We start from the raw sequence: 24017 nt of genomic DNA on the forward strand, positions 1-24017 counted from the left end.
TTTTTCAGCCAATCAGAGCGCATCGCCGACAAAACAGCTGATTTTGATGTGGCCAAAAAGGTAAATAAAAAAATTTTCTTCATCTTCACTCTCGCGAAAAATCCGAAATTTAAACCCTTTTAGAGGGGCACCGAAATGGGTGTGTTACTTTTTACGATTAGCGCTCTCTTTGTGTTCTGGTCCCCGTTCACAAAGGTCGAGGAGAGCTTTAACATGCAGGCGACACACGATATTCTCGTGCACTCGTTCAACATTACCGAATACGACCATTTGGAGTTTCCGGGTGTCGTTCCACGGACATTTATCGCTCCGTTGATGTTGTCGGCTTCGGTTTCGCCGATTTTTGGTCTGCTGGAGCTCATTGAGGCGCAGAAATTTTGGGCGCAGTATTTAGTGAGGTTTGCGATGGCGGCTTTTGTTGCAGGTAAAAATGAAATTTGAAGTTTTTTGATGATTTTTTGATAAAATTTTGCATTTTTAGCTGCTTGGCATCTCTTCCGCCGCACAATAATCGAAAAATTGGGCATCAATGTGGGTGCTTGGTTCACTCTCATCACCATCACGCAATTTCACTTCCTTTTCTACATGTCACGACTACTGCCAAACATCATTGCCTTACCTTTGACTCTTCTGGCGATCCGTTTTTGGATTCGACGAGACGTAAAATGGTTCATAGCATCTGCTGGCGCTGTTATTATCATCTTTCGCAGTGAACTTTGCATCCTTTTTGGCCTTTTGCTGCTTTATGACATCTATTACAAGCGAATTACGCTTCCGGAGTTCCTGAAAGTTGGCGTTGTCGCGGGAATTTTGCTCGTTTCGTTGACCGTCGTTGTCGATTCGATCTTTTGGCAGCGACTTTTATGGCCCGAGTTGGAAGTTTTGTGGTTTAACACTGTCATGAACAAAAGTAGCGAGTGGGGAACGTCTCCGTTTTTGTGGTATTTCTATTCAGCGCTTCCCAGAGCTCTTGGAAGCTCTTTGCTGCTCATCCCGTTTGGCCTGTACTACGAATCGCGCATTCGGGCGTTGGTTGTGCCCGCGATTTTTTACATTTTGCTCTATTCGTTCCTGCCGCACAAGGAATTGCGCTTCATTATTTACGTTTTTCCCATTTTTAATCTCGCCGCCGCTTGTGCTTGCAGTCGTTTTTGGGAAAATCGCGAAAAATCACTTTTTCGAAGCATTTTAGCCTACGGGGCAGCGGCTCATCTGCTCTTCAACTGTTTCATCACGATGTTTTTGCTGCTAATTTCCCGTACAAATTACCCGGGAGGCGTTGCCATGTCGAGATTGCATCGAATCGTGCCCGAATATGAAAATGCGACGATCTACATCGGCAATTTAGCGGCCCAAACAGGCGTCACACGATTCACTGAGCTCAATAAAGACTGGATTTACAGCAAAAATGAGTCCCTCAAACCAGGCGATGCCGAATTACATGACTTCAAGTACTTACTGGTCGAAGCAAAGGACAAATATTCGCCGGAAATGCGACTTTTGACACAAACGCATGAAATTTTGGAGTTTGTCGAGTGCTTTAGCAACATCGGGCTGGAGTACAGTGCCATGTTTCCCATTAAAATTAAGACTAAACCGTGCATTTATATCATGGAACGCAAAAAAGATGCAAAATTCGTGGTTGACTTGGCGGGAGATGCCATCGACGATGACACTTCCATCGAGGAATTCATCGAAACGCTCTCGGAAAAGCTCGAAATTGACGATCAACTGTCCAAAGAGATTGACGAGGAGTTTGACAAAGTGATGGCTGTTAGCAAGGAAGCATTTAGTAACGAAGATGATGCCGAAAAAGACCTGGAAAATACTCAAAGTGAGGAAAAATCATCGCAAATTCACGATAAAAGTCCGTCCAAGGTCAGAACGCGCCTCGCTCGTATCAAAAGTGACCTGAAAAAGACAAGAGATGACACCAAAGAAGAAGAAAAACCCAAATTTATGAGAAAATCGCGCGAAAAACGATTTTTCAATGACGAAACATCGGAAGAAACTCGACCCGAACGCAGAACTCGCCTCCGTGAAATCTTCAAGGAACACTTCCGCAAGGTGCAAAGTCGCCAAAGACGAGATCAAGACCAAAGTTCAACGCAAATGCAAGAAGACACCACGAAAGCACGACTTAAGAAGCTAATCAAGACGGAACAAGTAAAGGCACTCGTTGAAGATATCCAAAAATTGGAAATTTGTGATCCAAGTCTCTCGCCCAAAGAATGCCTCAAACAGATTATTGACGAATATATCGCGGAATAAATACGGAAAAAAGTGGAAGATCTCAAGTGCCTTAAAAAAAATTGTTAGCGATATTTTCACAAAGTTGATTTTTTTGTAATTTTTTTTTGTTCACTAACACTTATTTATTTTGAAAAAAAAAATATTATATCGAAAAGACAAAAATCGACAAAATAAAAGCTCTGATTGTTTCTTAAAAATGAATTTTAGTGTAAAATTATTTATTTTTTGCCCATATTTCATTTTAAAAAACAAATTAATTAATTAGATTAAATCAAAAGGTTTTTTTTCCAAAAATCAAAAAAAAAAATTCATTGAAACTTTTTAAAATTTCTTTAATTTTATTTTTTTTTTAAAAAATTCAGAATTTTTAATTTTTAAATTTTTTTTAAATTTAAATTTTAATTAAAGAAATGCTTTCAACTGTTTTTGGGTGAACTTTTTAAATTTCTTTTATTTCGAATTTTAAAAATTTTTCTTTTCTAATAAAAAAACGGTTTGAAATTTTTTTTCAAATTTTAATTTTTAAATTAATTTTATTTAAATATTAAATAAATAAATAATTAATTTAATTTAAAATTAAAATAATTTAATTTAATAAAAAATAATAATTAATAATTTTCAAAATAATTAAAAAAGGGATTTTTAATTTAAAATTAAATTTGATTAATTAAATAATAAAAAATTAAAAATTAAAATTTAAATTTTCGAAAATGGGGCAAATAAATTTGAATTTTTTTTAATATTTGGATTATTTTAAATTTCCCAAATATCGGCTTGCCTTAAGAAGTTATAAAAAGAAAGTAATTTAATTGAATTCTTGTTTTTTACACCAATTGGTTATAAAGGAGAAAGCTCCAAATCTTGTAATTAAAAAATTAATTATAAAAATTAATTTTTTAATTTTTTTTTTCATGATATTTTTTTCGAATTTAATTTTAAAAAATTCGTCAAAAAAAATTTTTTTTAAATTTTTTTAATTAAATATTAATTCAATTTTTAATTATAAATTAAATTTGATTTTTTAATAATTTTTATTTTTTTAAAATAATTTTTATTTTTTCAAAAAATAAAAATCAAAAATCACAGGTCATTTTTTAATTTTTTTATGTATTTTTTTCGAATTTAATTTTAAAAAATTTTTCAAAAAAAAAATTTTTCTATAAAACTGAAGCAGGCTTTTATGAAAATCAATTTTGAAAAAATTAAATTAGCCACAAAAATAACTACAAAAAAATATAAAAAAAAAATTAAATCTCCTCAAAAATCATTCGTATCTAAATTTTTGAAGCCTTAACCTTTTTTTTTTAAATATATTTTTTTTAATTTAAAATTTCAAAATTGAAATTACAAAAAAAAACACATTTTCTCAATAGTAACTGAATTTATTTTCTTCAACTTTAATTTTTAGACCGAGACTGTTATTAAAACTCGAAATCTGAGGCTCGCTGTACAAAGGCAGGATGTCAATCCGAAACGGAATGTCTGTCGTTTGCGTATCCATCGGAATATTTTCTGGCTCCTTTTGGCATTTGTTGAACATTTCGACGTGATTCAGGAACGACAACGCCTGAGATCGATCCGTTTCGCTTCCCTTCTTTGGCTTCTTTGGACTACTTTGTGGCGCGACGGGCGTTTTCGAGTGTCTCTTGCTGCTGCGACCCGATCTGTGTTTCTTTGGACTTTGTAAATTCATTTTTAGCGAGTTAATTGCTTCTTTCACCGGTTGATGCGGCACTTTGAACGAGGTAGATTGCGTTAAATTATGCTCTGGAGTGTCTTTGACTTTCGGCACATCCAACGTTCCTCCGGATTTTTGTCGAATAAAGTCGTAGCATTTGGAGAGTTTTCTCGGTTTATCACTTTGAGGCTTTTTCTGAGGAGTTTTTTCGGTTTTTTCAGGCAGCAGAGGCGGCGGCGACGGCGATGGACTGATATCTGATGCGGATTTTTCGATTTCCTTGCAATGCGACGAGAGAATTTCATTCAATTCGTCTTGTAATTGGTCCATGGCATGCGAGAAGGCTTGTTCCGACGATGAGTACGTTTCATTTTGGGCTTTTTGCGTTTTGGCAGGACTAAAAGACAACGAATCCAGCCAATTATCGACATCTTCGTTGTCGGTATCGTCTTCGGAGGACGCTACATTGTACCGATAGACGGTTTTCTCGACGAAATTCTTAAATTTAAAGTTCCTGTAGGGGAACATGCAGTCTGGACTAGAACATTTGTACACAGCCTCCTCGTAATTGATGTGCATGTAACGCAAATTAAACGTTTTTCCCTGTTTTGCACATTCCGGACATGTTTCGTGTGTCAAGGTCTACGGAAAAAATGATGAAAAATCGAAAAAAACAAATATTTGAAGAAATTTCTTACCGCATTTGGATCTTCGTCGATGTAAATTTTCTGCACATCCGTCTTCGACATCGCTAAAATGCTTTAAAATGTGAAAAACAGCAGAAAATTTGCGGAAAGAGCACTTTTGTTGATATCATGCCGTTTTTGTTTGACGTTTAAATGACAAATTTTTAAAAATCGCACTCGCTAATTCAAGTTTTTGGGTAAAAATTGAAATTGGGAACCCTAAATTTTGATTTGCCGACCAACTTTCGATGCTGTAAACAGAAATTATTTAAATTTAACAAGATTTCAATTAAAATTCGGGTTAAAAATGGGTCAGAAACGTCAATCCGACGCCTTGGTAGAAGTCCAAACGAAAAAATCGCGCAACAATGAACTGGTTCCACTCACGAATAAGGATAAACAGTTGCTTGAAGCTGGAATTTCTCGCACCAGCAGTCTCTTTTCCCCAATTATGTGCTTGGAAGGACATCAAGCTGATGTTTTTTCATGCGAATTTCATCCGGAGGGCGAACATTTGGTCTCATCGGGGGCTGATCGACAAATTTGTGAGTAAAAATCGGCTTGAAAATGAATTTTTCATGAATTTCATTCATTTTTTAGACATTTGGAAAACGTTTGGCGAATGCGAGAACGTTGGAGTACTGAATGGACACACAAATGCTGTTACTGAAGTGCATTTTTCGCCCGACGGAAGTCATTTGTACACAAGTTCGATTGATAAAAATTGCGCCGTTTGGGATGTCGCCACATGCACGCGCATCCGCAAGCTCCGGGGACACACAAATTTCGTGAATTCGTGTCGGGGAGCGCGGCGTGGCACCGAAATGGTCGTTTCGGGGTCAGATGATCGCTCGATTCGGCTCTGGGATGCCCGGAAAAAGTTCGCTGTTCAAACAATTGAGACGCCGTATCAAGTGACTGCCGTTTGTTTCAACGACACGAGCGAACAGGTCATCTCGGGAGGCATCGATAACGTTTTAAAGCTCTGGGATCTGCGAAAAAATGAAGTTTTGTTCGAGATGAAGGGTCATACAGATACCATTACTGGCGTGAGTTTGTCGCCGGATGGCGCCTACGTGTTGAGCAATTCCATGGATAATACGCTGCGGATTTGGGATATTCGGCCTTATGTGTCGGGAGAGCGGTTGATAAAGATTTTTGGCGGGCATCAACACAACTTTGAGAAACATTTGCTGAAAGCGGCGTGGTCTCCGGACTCGCAACGTGTCTCTTGCGGATCTGCTGATCGACTGTTGTACATTTGGGATGTGCCGTCGAGTCGCATTTTATACAGGCTGCCGGGTCACAAGTGAGTAATTCGATTAATTGTGAAAATATTTTTAAGGCAATTAATTTTTTTTTCTTTTTGCAGTGGATCCATTAACGATGTTGACTTCCATCCAACCGAACCGATAATTTTGAGTGGCAGCAGTGACAAAACTTTGTACTTGGGTGAACTTGATGCATAATATTGATAAGAATGTGCATTCGTTTGATTGAAAAAAAAAATAAATACTAATTAATAGAGCATTAATTTTGTCATTCATGTGAGTCTCGGAATGTACTTGGGCTAAAAGAAGTTTCGAAAATGTTTTAAATATCCTAAAAAAAAATTTTTTTTTATAAAAAGCTATTGTCGATAGCTCGAAAAGCTCGAAAAAGAACTTAAATTCTCAAATTAAAATATTCAATTTTCGAAATTAATTTTTCAGTTTTCGAAACAAAATTTTTATTTTTCGAAATGAATTTTTTAGTTTTTAAAATGAATTTTTCAATTTTTGAAAACAAACTCTCAGCTGTTCAAATCAATCCATCCATGTTCGAAACAAAATTTTCAGTTTTCGAAATAAAATTTTCTGTTTTCGAAAAAAAATTTCAGCTTTCGAAATAAACTTCTCAGTTTTCGAAATTAATTTTTCAGCTCTCGAAATAAACTTCTTAGTTCTCAAATCAAAATTTTCAGCTCTTAAAATGAACCTACAGGTTTTGAAATGAACCCTTAGCTCTTCGAAATTAACCCTTAGCTCTTCGAAATTAACCCTTAGCTGTTCGAAATTAACCCTTAGCTCTTCGAAATTCACCCTTAGCTCTTCGAAATGAACCCTTAGCTCTTCGAAATTAACCCTTAGCTGTTCGAAATTTACTCTTAGCTCTTCGAAATTAACCCTTAGCTTTTCGAAATTAACCCTTAGCTCTTCGAAATTAACCCTTAGCTCTTCGAAATTAACCCTTAGCTCTTCGAAATTAACCCTTAGCTCTTCGAAATTAACCCTTAGCTCTTCGAAATTAACCCTTAGCTCTTCGAAATTAACCCTTAGCTCTTCGAAATTCACCCTTAGCTCTTCGAAATGAACTTTTACGTTCTCAAAATAAAGTATTAGCTCCAAAAATGAACATTTTCAATAATTGAATAAGCCTTTGAAAAATTTTCTATCACGACAACTTCTAATTCACTTCAATAAAACGTCGATCCACGTTAATTACTGCCCACAATGCACTTGAAACAAAAGTAAAAGTTGGAAAATTTTCCAAAATGCCAACATATAAAACCGTTGTCACTGCCTCAGCCTTGGTTTAGTCGATTCATGACCAAATCACGGTCATGGTCAGAATGCATCTACTTGTCTTCGCTCTTTTAACTCGCATTGCAACTGCCAGTATCGACTCTGACTTGCAAATTGACGGTCTCTACCCGCCCGACATCGATCATGATTGGCGCTTCAACTGGAATGCCTTCCCGGGCAAAATCCCGAAGCATTTGCTGCATCGCGACGAGTTAATTTCCCTGGATTCGTCAACGAGAACCAACAAAATCGAGCCACAACGGAAAACTTTCATGGATCTCGCTTCGATGTTGCCTCTGCCGAATGCTGAAGCACTGATGGCTGCTTCGGGAGTGTCTTTGTTGCAAAGTGCCGCGAGCGCAAGTGTTCCAAATATCCCAAAAATGGTCTCAACGTTCTTCAATATTCGCGATATGTTCAATAACAGACGTCAACCGTTGTCGTTCCTCAAAAGTCGATCATATAACGTCGCTCCGGGCATGGGGGATCAAGAAATGGTGTTCGGAAAGAGAGATTTAAGGAGTAAATCTCGTACCATTAGACGTAAAAATGTCACGAGACGCTTCAAGAGACCCATTGTTGTAGCTCCGATTGATCAAAACACGATCGACACCGAAGTGAAAGTTTCTAATCAAACCACTGATGCGAAAAATGTCCCAACTGAAGTGAAACCAACTTTTACTGAACCAACGTCAATGGAAAGACACACTTTCGTGAACTCCGATTTCGTTGGAATTCCTTCGCCCAAAGGATATGAACCTAAAAAAATAAATTTTGATGAAAAAAATGACAAAAATTCAACAAAAATTGAAAAATCATCGCAAAAATTACCGTTAAAAAGTCGTTTCATCCTGAAAAATCCGTTGGAAACCACTGTTCGGTCCAGTTACAAGTCTGGCGGAAATTTATTCAAGTCACCTCCCGTCATGGAAGATAAATTTTTCACAACATCCTTGCGAGATCTCTTCATGGCACCCTCCAACAAAGACGAGGAACAAAAAAATAAAATCGTTATAATCACCGATGACGATCTCAACGACGCCAAACGTGGATCCAGATCGAGTCGCATCCGCGAACGAAGTCGAATGGCACAAAAATCGCGTCCTTCTCAACCTTTGGCTTTGGAATCTCGCAAACCGCCTGCTGAACTCCCGGTTTACATCCAAGAACAGCGTCAAATGACAGGAATGCATCCTCCGCCCATCCAAATTCCCAACATTTTCGAAGATGCCGAGAACGAAATTAAATCCTCGAGCACCACAAAAACGGAATTTAAGGAGCAAGAGTCGAAAAATTGCGAAAACCCGAGGAAACCAAAGAAAATTTCCGTAAAACCAACAAAAAATCCCGTTCATTCGTCCGTCATGGATATAATTTCGAATCATGCTCCCGAACATCCAGTTACGCCGCAACCACAAACCTTCCAAAAAGCTCATGAATGGTCGTCGCAGCATCCCCCGGCAACATCTTATGTAGATATGAACGCAAATATGCCGAATATGGCTACCGAACCTTCGGTAATTCCCGTTCATGCGACCTTGAAGAACAATAATTTCCAAAATTGGTCCCAAATGGGGACGCCACGTGCTCCGAAAAAGGTTTCGCAGAAGCATCCAGCTAAAAAAGTCAAAACGACGCAAGAAACGCCGACGTCTTATGTGAATATTGAGCATGAATTTAATCCGTGGAACTCACCGCATCATAATAACAACGAACAATGGGCTCCAAATCATCCGTCTTTGCCTCCGCCTCCTTTTAAACAACTTCCGGAACAATTTTCACAAATGGATATGACGCCAGGAATCGCAAATCCGATGGCTTATTATGCACCGCACACTGAAAATAACTACGATGATGACGAATCCGATGAAAATTCTGACGATGAAGACGACGAAAATTCCTTTGACATGATGGATGAGATGCAATTTCCGGCAGAATCGAAAAAAGTTGTTCGTTTAATGATGCCTGAAGTAAAATTCCCGCAAAAAGTTTCCGCTATTCCGTCGCAGCAGTTCCAAGTGCAACAATTTGCACAGAAAAAACCTTTTAATCCGTATGCCGGATATCCAGGAACGACTTCGAACGTAGAGCAGCAACGATATCCATCACCTCACATGATGCTCAATGACGGCCTCCTGTTTCAACGGTACAATTTACTGAAGGAAATCGAACAAATGCAATCCAACTTGTTCGGGGGGTCAAATGTCGACGACTCGGAAACTCTCATGTCGAATCCGATGATGCAGAGTCAAATTTTGCCGAGTCCCATGATGGCAAGTCCGTTGATTTCATCGCCCGTTCAACAAATTTCAGGCCCTCAAGCTGGTCCAGTGCTGTTTAATAATCCGCCGTCGGGCACGCCTCCAAATTTGAAGAGCGGAAGTTTTTCGCAAAAGGGCAAGCCGATGAAATTGATGAAATTTAGAGTTTTGTAGGAGATTTGTGTGCATTAATTAATTAATTTAATTGAGTGTTTTTGTTGTAATTTTATTTTTTATTAATTTTTTTAACTATTTTAGTAGTAATGGGATTAGGCGGATCAAAAAAATTCCATGGAAATTTGATTCCTGAAATTCTACAAGTGCAAAATGTCTTCAGTCCTTGTCTAACTTTTATTTAAAATAAAATGTTTTGAAATCTTTCTGAAGGCAAGTTATTTTGTGAAAGTTTCTAAGGCGAAAAATTTTATATTTTCATTTTTTCCAATTAAAAATATTTATTTTTTTATTTATTTTATTTAAAAATCTTCATGGGACAAAAAATGAAGAAATTAAATTTATTCGCCTAAAGTGAAAAATATTTTTTTATTTTTTTTAGAATTATTTAATTTTTTTATTAAAGCTAAGATTGAATTAATATTCATTCTAAAGATGATTTCCATCAAAATCTCGTCGATTTTTAAAGAAATAAAAAAAAAAATTTTTTTTTCCTTGACCGTTTTTCGAAAAAAAAATTAAAACGGTCATGAAATTTTTCAAGTCAAGATCTAACAAACTTTTGATGGATTTCAAAGCTAAAATTAAATAAATATTCATTCCAAAGATGATTTCCATCAAAATCTCCTTGATTTTTAAAGAAATAAAAAAAAAAATTTTCGGTCATGAAATTTTTCAAGTCAAGATCTAACAAACTTTTGATGGATTTCAAAGCTAAAATTAAATAAATATTCATTCTAAAGATGATTTCCATCAAAATCTTCTTGATTTTTGAAGAAATAAAAAAAAAAATTTTCGGTCATGAAATTTTTCAAGTCAAGATCTAACAAACATTTGATGGATTTCAAAGCTAAAATTAAATAAATATTCATTCTAAAGATGATTTCCATCAAAATCTTCTTGATTTTTGAAGAAATAAAAAAAAAATTTTTCGGTCATGAAATTTTTCAAGTCAAGATCTAACAAACTTTTGATGGATTTCAAAGCTAAAATTGAATAAATATTCATTCCAAAGATGATTTTCATCAAAATCTTCTTGATTTTTGAAGAAATAAAAAAAAAAAAAAAAAATTAAAACGGCCATGAAATTTTTCAAGTCAAGATCTCACGAAATTTTTCAAGTCAAAAATCTCCTTGATTTTTGAAGAAAAAAAAAAATTTTTTTCCTTGACCGTTTTTTCTAAAAAGAAGAAAAACGGTCATGAGATTTTTCAAGTCAAGTTTTAATCAATTTTTGATGGATTTCAAAGCTAAAATTGAATAAATATTCATTCTAAAGATGATTTTCATCAAAATCTTCTTGATTTTTGAAGAAATAAAAAAAAAATTTTTCGGTCATGAAATTTTTCAAGTCAAGATCTAACAAACTTTTGATGGATTTCAAAGCTAAAATTAAAAAAAAACCAAAAAGTTGTCGAAAAATTCAGAAATATTTTTCTTGCATAAATATTTTATTGTAGTCACTTTCATTAGATTTACAAATAACATAAAATTTTATATTTTCATTTTGTTCAATATGTTTTGTTACTTTAATTATAATAATTTGAGAATTTTCAACTTTCTTTCTTTTTTTTTAATATTTTTATTCATTAAATTAATTAAATTTAACTTTACGCAATCATGCTTAAAATTGTATTTTATTTTTTTTTTGTTTTGATGTGTTTTACCAAGTGTGCAATTAATAAGTTTTTTTCTCTCTCTTTAATTAAATATTTGTTATATTTTGTTTGTGGATGTCTATTAAATTTTTTATATTTATTTTATTATTTTGTAACATTAATAACGGTTTTTTCTATTTTTTTAAATTTCTTTTGTTTGAATCTATTTTATGTTAATAACGAAACAACGGAAATTGCTTCTAGATTATTTGTGGGGGAAAAAAGGAAACATTTTCAGTACGGAGAGGATTTTGAATCGCGTTTTTGAGCTTAAAATTGTATTTTTTCCTACGAGATAGAGTAAAAAAGAAGCTAAATTGATAGTCGTTTTGTAGTCTTTTAAAATTACTTGCGTTAAAATGCAAAATTTACTCTAAATTTTGATATTTTTTAAAAAGGAAAAAAGTTTTTATGGCACAGAGCAAGATACTATTGGTTGTACAACAACATGATAAAGTAGTAGAAAATTTTTCCGTTGCATTTTCTTTCATTTTTTTAGTACATTTACTATTTTCTTTAAATTTATTATCATTTTTTTTACACAAAAAAGGATCAACTTTCTTCTTTCAATCACTTACAAAGCTTTTTTTTTTGTCTACAAAATTTATGTGTACAAATATGTCAAAGCCAAAAAAAAAATAATGGAGAAATTCATTCGTTTTCACATATTTAAATGTTTGCCTGATTACTCGTGAGTTGCCCATTGTTGGCGGATGTCGCCGCATTTTCGATTTTCAAACGTAGCTCCTCACGTTTGTATTGCACGCCCAAAAGTTCTTCACTCAAGTCGTTGCAAAGACGCAACAACAGGTGATTTTGCTCCTTCAAATGCTTCAGCACGTCAACCATCGTTTCGCCCGGCTTGATTCGTACCAAACGGAGATTGTCACTGATGGCAATTACGCGTTTCTCGTACTCCATTTGCGACATTGTGTTGCCGTTTACGGCAGCAGCAGCGGTTACCATTGCAACTTCGTGCGGCGACTGGGAATTTCGAGAGGACGAGGTGTGATTTGGTTTGCGGTACACCTCGAAGGCAGACGAACGATTACCGATGAGGGAATTTGTCAAACTGCTGCGCGGGAACGGTTGAGGCGGTTGTTTCGAGTGATCGCCGGATGCTTTGTTGTCCTGAAAATGGAGAAAAAATGTAAGTTAATTCAATTAAATCAGAGTTTTAAATTTTTTTAATTAATTTTTTTCTAAAATATTAAATTTATAGTGATAAAAAAATTTAAAAAAAATATTTTGGTAAAAAAAAAGCCAAAATTTCTTAAACTTAAGCTTGAGTCAAAACTATAAAATATTTTAAAAGTCGAAAAATCAAAATAAAAAAAAAATTTTTAAAAAAAAATTTTTTTTTTAAAAAAAAAATTTTGAAAAAAAAAATTTTTCGAAAAAAAAAATTTTTGAAAAAAAAAAAATTTTTTTTTAATTTTTTAGGCCGCTCCAAATTTAAACAACTTTTTAAAAGAATTTTATTTTTTTTAAATTACTTTTTATGATTTTTTTTTAAATTTTTTTATCAATTATAAATTTATTTATATATCTCACAGAAGAAATTTAAATTATTTTTTTATGTATGAATTTGATAATTTAAAATTGATAAAAAATTTTAAACCAAAAAAATTCATAAAAACAACTGTCAAAAAGTAATTTTTTTGAAAAAAAATTTAAAGAAGAAAATTCATGTTAAAATACAATTTTCAGCACAAAAACATTTAAAATTTAATTTTTTTTTTTTAATTTTAGAATATTCTTTGAAAAAGTATGAGAAATGTCGGAAAAACGGTCAATTTTGATGACATTTTTAACTTTTTTTTTTATTTTGCCCCATTGGATTTTCGGCTTTTGAAATGGAAGGAAAAATTAATTTTTTTTTTTTTAAATTTTATACTCAAAAATTAAAATAATTTTTTTTTTTTAATTTTTGAACTTTTTAATTTATAAAAAATTTTAAAAAATATTTTTAATTTTTTTTGAAACTTTACCTTGCTACCATCAGGAAAATGAGCAAAATTCGCGAATTCAGCAGCATTTCCTGATTCCATGTAACCATCATAAGATGCCATTGGTTGCAAATGTGGGCCTGTCGTTGTCGGTTGACCTTGTTCGTCATTTCCTAATTTTAATTTTTTCAGATCCAAGCTACTACTTCGATGATGTCTGTTTGGTCTACAAAGAAAAATATTTTTTTTTTATCGAAATTTGAGAAAATTTAAAAAAATCTTACCTTGGAGGCGGCAATGGCGGCGGTTCCTTCTTACTGGGCAATCCGGCAAAACTGTGATTCGGTCCAACTGGCGCAGCAGCGGCAACACTCGATGGCGCATCAATACTGTCAGTTGTCGTGAGACTGGGTTCGCGTTGAGGCGGCGGCGGAATTGCCCCCTTCGACGACATTTTCTTCGGCTGTGGTCGTTGAATCGGGCGAATGTCGCTCGAATCGCGCGAATGTGACGTCGTCGTTGTGGAATTTTGCACTTTTGGACTTGTATTTTCGCGAATTATGACACCTGCTTCGTAAACCAAGCCGGATTCCGTGGTTTTTCGACGATGCAAGTCCTCGTCGACAACTTCGGGCGTCACGCGTAACGGTACGGGATGCAAAATTTGCGGATCAGAAACGATTGCCTGCGTAGTACGTTGCAAGTCAAAGTTCACGGGTTTTGGGCCGGGACTTGATAGATTCGAGGAAGTTGGGGATTCGGGAAATTTTGTCCATTCTTTTTTTGTTGTGGTAGTTTTTGTGACGACATTTGTTGCGGTCGATGATGAGTCGGGAGACGATGGATCTGCCTTTGAGGGAGACGAAGATTCGGGTCTGGAAACAACTTGTTTACTGCTACTTGATGACGTTGCGGGAAGAGGAGGCGCTTTCGTGTAATCACGTCCTTTGCGGGGAATTAAATGTTCTGCAAAATTTAAAAATATATTAGAAAATTTGTTTATTTGAAAATTTCAAATTAAATAATTTATCTAAGAATTTATTTTAAAATCTTTAAAAAAAATTACCAACAAAAATTTTTAAATTATGACAAAAATTATCAAAAAAAAAATCAAAATTTCTAATTTAAGAGAATTTCTTTTTAAATAATTCATAAAAAATATCATTGGACTATTTTTTTCTTTTAAATTAAAATTTTTATCAAAATTCGCTTTTTCTAACAAACTTACAATGAAATTAAAATGTAAAAAAATAAATAATATTGATTAAATTTATAAAAAAAAAAATTGTGAAAATATTTAAAATTAATTTTGTTGTTAAAAATGATTTAAATTAAATTTTTAAGTAATTTTTAACAATTTAAAGTTAGAAAGTTATAATTTTTAGTTTATCAGTTATCAAAAATATTTTTAAATTTTTGTTTTTAATTTTATGAACTCGATTTTAATGAAAAAAAATTATAAATAAAATCTTTTAAAATTTAAATTTTTTATGAAAAGTCAAAAATTGTTTTAACTAAATTATTTTTGAAAAACTTTCTTTGAATTTTTTTAGAAATTCGTATGATAAAAAATTAAAATAAATTTAAAGCGAAAATTTCTTATAATTTCTTGAACATCACTTGTAAAGAAAAAATAACTTTTTTTTAAAAAAAAAATCTTAAATTTTTTAAAATTTTACCAAATTTTTGATAAAAAAAAATTTTTTTTCAAAAATTTGTAGTTCAAGATTTTATTTATAATTTTTATTCATTGAAATCGAGTTCATAAAATTAAAAAAAAAAATCATAAAAAATTACAGTAAAAAAATAAAAAATATTTTTGATAACTTTAAAACAAAAAAATTCTAACTTTAAATTTAAATTGTTAAAAGTAATTTAAAATATTTAAAAATTTAATTTAAATAATTTTTAACAACAAAATTTAATTTTAAATATTTTTATTTATACTTTTTTTTTTGAAATGCGGAAAAAAAATTAAAAACTCACCATTATTGTCATCACTTTCGAGATGTAAGAGATCCGCTTCGGCTGCCTCCTGCTTCGACGGCGCAACCAATTGTAATTTTTCCACCAAATTGGGCGGCAACGTTGCCGGTATCGGAATATTATTCCGTCGCAGCACCACTAAATGCATCGCAGCAATAAATTCGTTAAGGCTCAAAGCGCCGTCGCGCGTCACGTCGCACAATTGCCAGATGTGTCGCAACTCGTCCACGGGAATGCGCGACTTTTCGAAAAATACTTTGGCAATATGACCCGACAACAGGCCATTAATATCAGGTTGCACGGCACGAAACTGCTTCACGTAATACTCTTGCTGCTCCGGCAAAATCTGGTACACGGACTCGAGATCGATGTCGTGATCGTCGTCGCTGCTATGCCTATCACTCGACTCCTCCTCCGTGCCAAGCAGTTGTCGTTGTTCCTCGCAAAGCCACATTGCGCCCTTAGCCCATGGGCGATCCGCAACGACGCTATTTGTCGGCGTGGGACTATCACTTGCCGTGCTCCAGGCTTCGGGCGATCCTTTTCGCGGCACTTGTTCGCCCGGCTCAACTTCCGAATCGGTACTTTGTAAATCACTGGTCCCTACTTCGTGCGTTCCTGCGTCATTTTTGTTCGCTGCCAACTCAATCAGGTCCGGACTTCGTACTTCGATCCATTGCCGATTCGCGGAAGTTGTCGACGAACCTGTTCCCTGCTTGTCAATAATTCCATTTCTATCTACTGCTGCTGCCGACGACGACGACGACGTGCCATCCAACGGAGGCGAATCTTTCCAATTAAATTTTGGCAACGACAATGCCACCATACTACTCGTAATTATCTCCTCGCGCAACGGAAGATTCGCTTGGTGTGCACTAATCAACTTTAAGCACGAGTAAAATTGTCGCTTGGATAGATGCAAGGCCGTTTGTGGTACACCAGCCAATAGTGTTATCTATAACGATAGCGAAAAACAAAAAAAAAGTTTATAAATAAATACACCGAAAAATTTTATCACTTTGCAAACAAGAGAGGAGAAAAATCACGCTGCGACGAGATTTTTACCAGAAATTCATCCAAAAATCGAAATTTGGGCATTTTTCGGGCACTTACCTGTGTGATAATTTGATTTGATAAATTTGCAGAGCGAAACAGCTCCGTAGCTCTCAAGGCTGGCACCTTTCCTTCCGACTCGCAGCATAAGAACAAGTCATGGAAATATCTTTCCTGTGCCGTATCCAACTCCAGATCGTCCATTTTTGCTTGTTCTTTGACTTGAATCCGCTTTTACGTGCACATTTACCCGATAATGGTGTGAATTTTGCAATTTTATGCGTGCACTTTTATTTTTCCTCTGTTTTCAGATTTTTTGTTCGGCTGTCAAGTGCAACGGCGACTGTCAATTTTCACTTTCTGCATTAAGGTTGCCAAGTGTTTATTTTTTTTTTGTTCGAATTTTTTTTTTTTAGAATGTTTGAAATTTTTTTTAAAATGATTTTTTTTAATTTTCAAACAAAATTAAACATTCTAAAAAAATTATTATTATTTTTATTTAGATTATTTTTCTAAAATTTAGTCGTTTATAAAGTTTAAAACTTAAAAAAAAAAATTTTTTTTTTTTGAAATTGAGAATTTTTAAATGAAAAGTATTCATACAAATTTTAATTTAATTAATTTTTTCAATTATTTTTAAAAGAAAAATTAAAAACTTGTCAACTCTTGATACAACATTTTTAAAAATTAATTAAGGGCAAGAAAAAATTGATTTTCTCGTATAATTTTTTTTTATATTCTTAAGAAACAAGCAAGAAAACTTTAAAATTTTATTTTTTTTTTAATTTAGCAATCAATAATTTGAAAAAAAAATATTTATTTTGATGAATATTCAAAATTTTCAAAAATAAACAAAATCTGAAATAAACTAAAAATTTAATAAGTTTTTATTAATTAACTAAGAATTTTTCAATTTTCGGTTCAAAATTTTAAATTTAATTTCAAGATTGTTTTGGATTTTTTTTTAATTTTTAAGAATTGAAGATAAGAAAAAAATCTCAATACTTTAGAAAATTTTTTAAATCATTAGGTATTTAATTTATTAATTTTTAATTTTTTTTTTTTTTTTCATTTTTTAATTAAATATTTTTTTAAGTTTTCCTATTCACTAAAATATGAAAATTGATGAGAAATCAATCAAAAAAACTTTTTTAAATGAAAAATTTTTTGAGCTTAATTTTAGAAAAAAAAAATTATTAAAAATTTTAATCACATTCTTAAAGCTTCGAAAAATGATATTTTTGAATCAAAAATTGTAAAAATTTTCAAAATTTGAATTAGACATATCTGGCAACCTTATTTCACTTTTGACAATAAAATAGATTTTTTTAAAAACAATGACCACTGAACGAGTTGAACGCTGGAAAAAGGTAAAAATATCAAGAAAATCCTTCTGAAAATAATAAAATTTGGTTTAAAACCAAATATTTCACAAGAAAATGTTGAAATTTAATCCAATAATTACCTAAAAAAGCCAAATCTCGGAGACATATTGGGGGATTTCTCGCTTATCGGATGACTCATTTGTTTTTCTGTATCTAATTAAAGCTTTTTATCTTTTATTACAGGCCGTTATCGGTCCTTTGGCACCGGATTTCTTGCGTCTTCAAACACCACAGGACATTCAAGAAGCTGTAAGTTGATTTTTCTTTAACTCTAAAAGAATTTTACGATTTTTTTCCTTTTTTAGGTTGATCGCCAAACATGTCTTGCACTGTCACAACAACAACAAATCATCCAATCTGGTTTCGCACCCAACATCATGGGTCGCCTTTCGATCACTGTCGTGCAAGCGAAACTCGTAAAAAATTACGGATTGTCTCGCATGGACCCATATGTGCGTCTCCGTGTCGGTCATTTCATCTACGAGACGCAAACGGATCCAAATGGCGCCCGAAATCCCCGTTTCGATCGCACAATCCACACGCAGCTTCCGCACGGTGTCAAATCACTCAGTCTCGAGATTTACGACGAGTGTCAATTCACGATGGATGAACTAATTGCCTGGGCTGAAATTAAAATCCCCGATGCCGTGTTGAAGGGCGAAACTGTCGATGAATGGTATTGCTTGTCGGGCAAGCAGGGCGAAGCGCTCGAAGGTCAAATTCATCTCGTCATGAGTTTCAGCACGACTCCCGTTGCCTACAACATTCAGCCGTACTCCCAGACGCCGGGCGCGAATATGGTAATGGTCCCGAATGTCGGTTCGGGGCGGCAAGTTTTTGTGCATCCGCAACAAATGCATCCCATACCGCAGCAGCAACAACAAGTGCCGGTATCTGTTCAACCGCCCGTTCCCGTAGTTCGTGAGCTGAGCGACGTCGATGTTCAACAGATTTCCGAGATGTTCCCGAATATCGATACGGAAGTCATTAAATCTGTGGGCGAAGCAAATCGGGGAAATAGAGAAGCCACTGTTAATTCTCTTCTCTCGATGACTAATTAATTCTATTTTAATGAAAAGTACTGCTTTTATCTATTCCATACTCCTAAAAAATAAATAAAAAATAAATTTATCTATTCATGATTTTTTTTTCAATTTCATGAGAATTTTCTGATGGACCCGTAGATTTCGTTCTACCCGTCGAAGTTTTTTTTCTATTTTTTAAAGCAAATTTTATTTTAAAAATTAAATATCGAAGCAAAAAATTTATTGATTTTTAACGAAATTTCATTACTTTTTAAGAAAAAAAAATTATTTCTCAATTTTTTTTTATTTGAATTAACTTGACACACTATAAAGAAATTTTCAATGCAATTCAATTGTATAGATTTTCAGCTTCAGCCTCAGAATGTGAGTTTTTCATGCTTTTTTGAACTTTTTATTCAAATTTAAATTTTTGTTTATTTGTTTTTTATTTTTTAATTTCTATTTAGTTTTATTTCGCACTTTTAATTTTTTTTGCTTAAAAATTCAATGATTTAACAAATTTAAAAACAAAAAAATTTTTAACATTTTTAAAAATTTTTTAAAAAATTATTGTATTTTTAAATTTTTGACACAAAAATGCTTTTCAAATAAAAATACATAAAAGTCCAGGCGAGATTTCAATGAATCAAAAATTATTGAAAAAAATTTTGATTATTTTTGAACGAAAAAGTACTTTACAAAATTTTTTTAAAATTCATTTTTCCTTTGATTAATTTTTTTTCCCATTTAATATAATTTTTCATGAAAAAAAAAATAAAAATAATTCAGAAAATTTTTTTTTTTTTTTAAATTTTTATTAATTGTTGATTTTTAATTTAGAATTTTTTCAAAAATTATTTTATAAAATTTAAATAAAAGTTTTTAAAATGGAAATCAAATTCCTAAAATAAAAATTTTTTTTTGAAAAAATAATTTTTTTTATGAAATTTTTAAAAATATCTGAAAAAACTTTCAAAAAAATGTTTTTTTTTCAGGCTAAAAATAAAAATCTAAATTAAAAATTTTTTTTTTCACCATGTTTTCGACAAAAAATTAAATATTTTATGATTTTTTAAAATTTTTAAAAATTTCGAAATTCATATTCAAAAATATTTGTATTTTATGAAAATTTTTATTTAAACTTTTTTTTTCGACAAATTGATTTTTCATGCCTTTATATTAAAATCGTTTTCAACGAATTTTTTGTAATTTAAAAATAATTTTCAAAAAAAAATTATTGAAAAATTATTTTTTCAAAAAAATAAAATAACATGTTATTTTTTGATATTCATTTTTTTAAATTTTAATTAAAAATTTTTTAAATTTTTTTGTTTTATTTTTAATTCTTTTGACAAATTCAATGTAAAAACAAAACAACAAAAATGAATTATTGAATTTTCAAAAATTGTTAAAAATTATTTTTAATTTTGTAAAAAAAGTTTTCAAAACATATTTTTTTGAATACCTATAATTAATTTTTTTCAAAAATTTTGGAAAAAAATTTTTTAAAAAAATATTTTCATCAACTTTAAAATTTTATCGAAATTTTTTTTTTTTTGTTTCAAAACATTCAAAATTTAAAAAAAATTTGAAAAACAAAAAATGTAAAAATTTGAGATTATAGTTTTTTTTTGAATTAACAAAAAAAATTTATTATTTAAAATTTTTTCATGAAATATTTTTATTCATTACAAAACATATTTTTTAATTTTTGAAAATCCTTGAAAAAAACGTGAAAATGAAAAAAATGCTCAATTTTGATAAATTTCGAACAGATAATTTTGAACTTTTTCAAATAAAACATAGAAAAAAAAATTGATTTGAAAAAAAATAAAAAATTTTTTTTTCTAATTAGACAGATTTTTTATTTTTAAAGTGAAAATTTCAAACATATTCAAAATTAGAATAAATAAAAAATCTGAAAAAAGGAAAAATTTTTGAATTTTTAAATTCACTGAAATTAAATGTGAAAAAACTTAAAATGAGTCTTAAAACAAAACGAAATATTTTTTAAAAATAATTTTAAATTTTCCATTTAAAATTTTAACCGCCATAATTTTTTTTACTTAAACTTTTTAGAAAATCATTAAATTTATACAATTTTTCAAACGTTTTTGACAAAACTGATGTTTTTTGTTTTTTTCAGTTATTTCTTATACTTTCCCGAATCCATTCCCTGTACTCGGAAACTCTAACAAATACATCCGGAACTGAAGTAGCGCACGGAATTCCACGAGAAATGATTCCCACAAGTTTCCCATGCAACTCAAGTCCTCCTCCAGAATCCCCGAAACACGCGCCTTTCTTTTCTCCAGCATAAGCACACATATCTTGGTTTGTCAGAGGCAACAATTGATCTATAGCCTCTGTATAATTCGAACTTTTAATCCATTTCTCACAAATCCATTTCGGTACAGTTCGCATTTTGACGTACATCAAATGATCGACTACTTGCTCATTTTCATCATGACCCCATCCACTGAGAACCACAGATTTCAACGAAGGAACCCAATGTTTGTAAATCGGAATGGCTTTTGTCTTCCAATTGAACTTAATTTTTGTCTTTGTTTTCAAAAGTCCGATATCGGTGTGCCAATCGTCGCCTGGATGTACTACTCCCTTTTCAACTTCATACGAAACGCCTTTGTTACGATGCACAGATCCAACGACGACACGATGATGAAGCCAATAATCCGGGGGATCTGTTGTTTGAAGACAATGACGAGCAGTTAAGATCCATCGGGGGTTGATGATGGAGCCGCTACAAATGTGTCTGGGTTCTGGAAGTGTTGGAATAGCAAAATGGATGATGACTTGGTAAGGAAATTGTCCTTCGTAAGCTTTTTTTCCGCGAAAAATGAAGGGGGAAAGATCTTGAGCAATTGTTGAATGGATGAAAATCATCAAAAATGTTAAAAATTGAAGATATCTCATCGTGAATGGATGAGATTTGACTAAAAATCAATCGAAAACTACAAAAACTGATCGATTTAATCAAATTAAATGTGACCAATTGATGCGAAAATTGATCGTTAAGCTGAATTTATGAAATTTAATTAGTTTCAGATGACATTTTATGTGATTTCCCGCCATAAATAAGAGTAAGTATTGAAATTTTTACTGTATTTCGAAGAAAAATGAAATGAGGAGTACAAAAATGTGAAATTTTGAAGTAAGGAGTACAAATTTGTGAAATATCTGCATTTCACATAGTTCATTGTTTACAATAAGCTTGACTTAAGTCATTACGTTCCATCTAGAAAGTTCGAAGTAGAAATTTTATTTTTTTAAACTTTCAAAAGTTCATCATATAATTCATTAGAATCCTCACTTTCGAGGTGATCTTCAATCCATGTTGCGAATTCGGTGATCCTTGTAAAAATATCAGGAACTCCAGTCGCACACGGAACTACCGCAGAAACTACTCCAATGAGTTTTCCTCTGTACACGAGACCAGAACCATAGTCACCATGGCATGCACCTTTTCCATTTTCACTGAAAGCACAAAGATCTCCATTTGTAAATGGCTCCAAATTCGATACATTTGCAAGCTTCAACCAATTTTCACACCCGATATTGGTTAGGGTTTGCATCGTTATGTACGTCAAATGGTTCTCATAAGTAGCAGGGGTCTTGGATACCATTCCCCATCCGCTAAGAACAACATTGAATCCGCCATAAACCCAAGATTTGTAGATGGGAATCGATCTTGTTTTACAGTTGAATTTGATCTTCGTCTTAAGCTTCAAAAGTCCTATATTACTATGAAAATCTTCACTTGGATACTTTATTCCTTCAGCAATCTCGTAAGAAGTTCCTTTGTTACGGAAAATTGATCCGACAACAACACGAACATAATCCAGTTCTTCAGGAGATGCAATGCAAGCACGAGCTGTTAAGATGTAACGTTCGCTGATTATTGAACCGCTGCAAACATGTTTAGGTTCATTATCCCAAACCGATTGAATATGAGCTTGATGCGGAAATTGACCTTCGTGAGCTCTGTTTCCATTGATGATGAAAGGAGATACATCAGAGGTATCTTTAGAAAAGCTTAATTGGATCAAGATTACAAAAACTGATAAAAATTGAAGAAACTTCATTGTTGACAGATTAGTTTAAACTGAAAATCGATAGTTCTTGGATGCTTTATAAGTTAAAATTAATCAATTTGATGAAATCAACTGTGATGGATCGATTATCAAACCAGGAAGGTAAGTTGAAATTAATTTAAAACTTTTCAAGGTAACAATCTGCTTCTATAGTTTCGTGTTAATGTACTTTCATGTTGATTGTCAACGTAACTTCTAAGATAACTACTACAGGAGGAGTCAGAGACGACATGAAACTACGCATCAGAAAGGCACTCAACTAAGCCTAAAGACAAAGCTTCGCATCTTCAACTCAAATGTCAAATCAGTCCTTAATGATAATTCATTTAAGGAAAACTTGAAAATCGATCAACTTAAAAAAAATAAGTGAAACTGATTGATTTTACTTCCCTCTTGTAATATTCACAACAATTCGATCCATGGTAATCTCCCTAATCCAATCATAAAATTTAGAAATTCTTACAAAAATAGTTGGATTTTTCACGCAATTTCTCCCTCGACTTACAATTCCAATAATTTTTCCATTCCGAGTCAATCCTGATCCAGAATCCCCGTAACACGTCCCCTTGTTAGATAGTGCAGTACAAAGATCAGTCTCAATGAGATTCCCGAAAGTTACATTACACTCTTCATTGGACATTGTTAACAAATTTGTCCACATTAAATGTTTTGTTGTAGTACCATTTTCGGTTTCTCCATAACCACTTACAATTACGTTTTCTCCCGCTCCAATAAATTGCTTTTCAAGAGGAGCTGGTTTAGTCATCAAATTAAACTTGATTTTTTTCGCTACTCGAATCAATGATAAGTCGTAAGAAGGTGCTTCTTTGGGATAGTCAACTCTTCTTTCAATTTCATGTAAAACACCGCCTTCGTTTAGTTTAACAGTTCCAACTAGAATTTGAAACTTTTCGAAATCATCTGTTTTGCAATGTCGGGCGGTTAAAATCCAACGTGGATTAAGAATTGATGCACCGCATTGAATAGCCCTAGATCCTTTCCAAACAATCGGAGCTTGATATGGAAATTGACCTTCTTCAGCTTCGTATCCGTTATGTATGAAAGGAATGAGATCTTCTGAAGTGTTGAAATCAACAAAAAATCCAATTATTATTAAAAGAGGTTGAATTTTCATGATGAATCAGTTTAAAATGTTGGAGAAACAAAAACTTGTAAGCAGATTTTTTTGCTTTGAAAAATGTTCAATAGTTCACGAGTGAAGATAATTCATAC

At 32.5% G+C, this 24017-nt stretch overlaps 5 protein-coding genes and 1 long non-coding RNA gene across 6 annotated transcripts in view; 4 read left to right on the forward strand and 2 right to left on the reverse strand.

Annotated features, from left to right (window-relative positions):
* LOC134832263 (uncharacterized) overlaps positions 1-24017 on the forward strand; it is a 219740-nt gene that overhangs the window by 71175 nt on the left and 124548 nt on the right. The window lies entirely within an intron of this gene.
* On the forward strand, positions 60-2380 carry LOC134830028 (probable Dol-P-Man:Man(7)GlcNAc(2)-PP-Dol alpha-1,6-mannosyltransferase). The gene is made up of 2 exons (XM_063843377.1): positions 60-424; positions 482-2380. Exons 1-2 carry the CDS (start codon positions 136-138, stop codon positions 2269-2271), a joined length of 2079 nt encoding a protein of 692 aa, XP_063699447.1. The 5' UTR covers positions 60-135; the 3' UTR covers positions 2272-2380.
* LOC134832262 (uncharacterized) lies at positions 3620-4764 on the reverse strand. Its single transcript, XM_063846247.1, has 2 exons — positions 4630-4764; positions 3620-4573 (listed from the first exon to the last, which is right to left on the reverse strand). Exons 1-2 carry the CDS (start codon positions 4678-4680, stop codon positions 3620-3622), a joined length of 1005 nt encoding a protein of 334 aa, XP_063702317.1. The 5' UTR covers positions 4681-4764.
* LOC134830080 (U5 small nuclear ribonucleoprotein 40 kDa protein-like) lies at positions 4835-6206 on the forward strand. The gene is made up of 3 exons (XM_063843444.1): positions 4835-5162; positions 5218-5926; positions 5990-6206. The coding sequence occupies exons 1-3, from the start codon at positions 4925-4927 to the stop codon at positions 6084-6086; spliced, it is 1044 nt and encodes a 347-aa protein (XP_063699514.1). The 5' UTR covers positions 4835-4924; the 3' UTR covers positions 6087-6206.
* Positions 11289-16560, reverse strand: LOC134832236 (ralBP1-associated Eps domain-containing protein 1). The gene is made up of 5 exons (XM_063846211.1): positions 16323-16560; positions 15210-16164; positions 13508-14189; positions 13266-13449; positions 11289-12405 (listed from the first exon to the last, which is right to left on the reverse strand). Exons 1-5 carry the CDS (start codon positions 16464-16466, stop codon positions 11944-11946), a joined length of 2427 nt encoding a protein of 808 aa, XP_063702281.1. The 5' UTR covers positions 16467-16560; the 3' UTR covers positions 11289-11943.
* LOC134830758 (toll-interacting protein-like) lies at positions 17557-18781 on the forward strand. Its single transcript, XM_063844334.1, has 3 exons — positions 17557-17632; positions 17831-17896; positions 17953-18781. Exons 1-3 carry the CDS (start codon positions 17600-17602, stop codon positions 18706-18708), a joined length of 855 nt encoding a protein of 284 aa, XP_063700404.1. The 5' UTR covers positions 17557-17599; the 3' UTR covers positions 18709-18781.

Source organism: Culicoides brevitarsis, chromosome 2 (assembly GCF_036172545.1).
Source record: "Culicoides brevitarsis isolate CSIRO-B50_1 chromosome 2, AGI_CSIRO_Cbre_v1, whole genome shotgun sequence".
NCBI classification, from domain to species: Eukaryota; Metazoa; Arthropoda; class Insecta; order Diptera; family Ceratopogonidae; genus Culicoides; species Culicoides brevitarsis.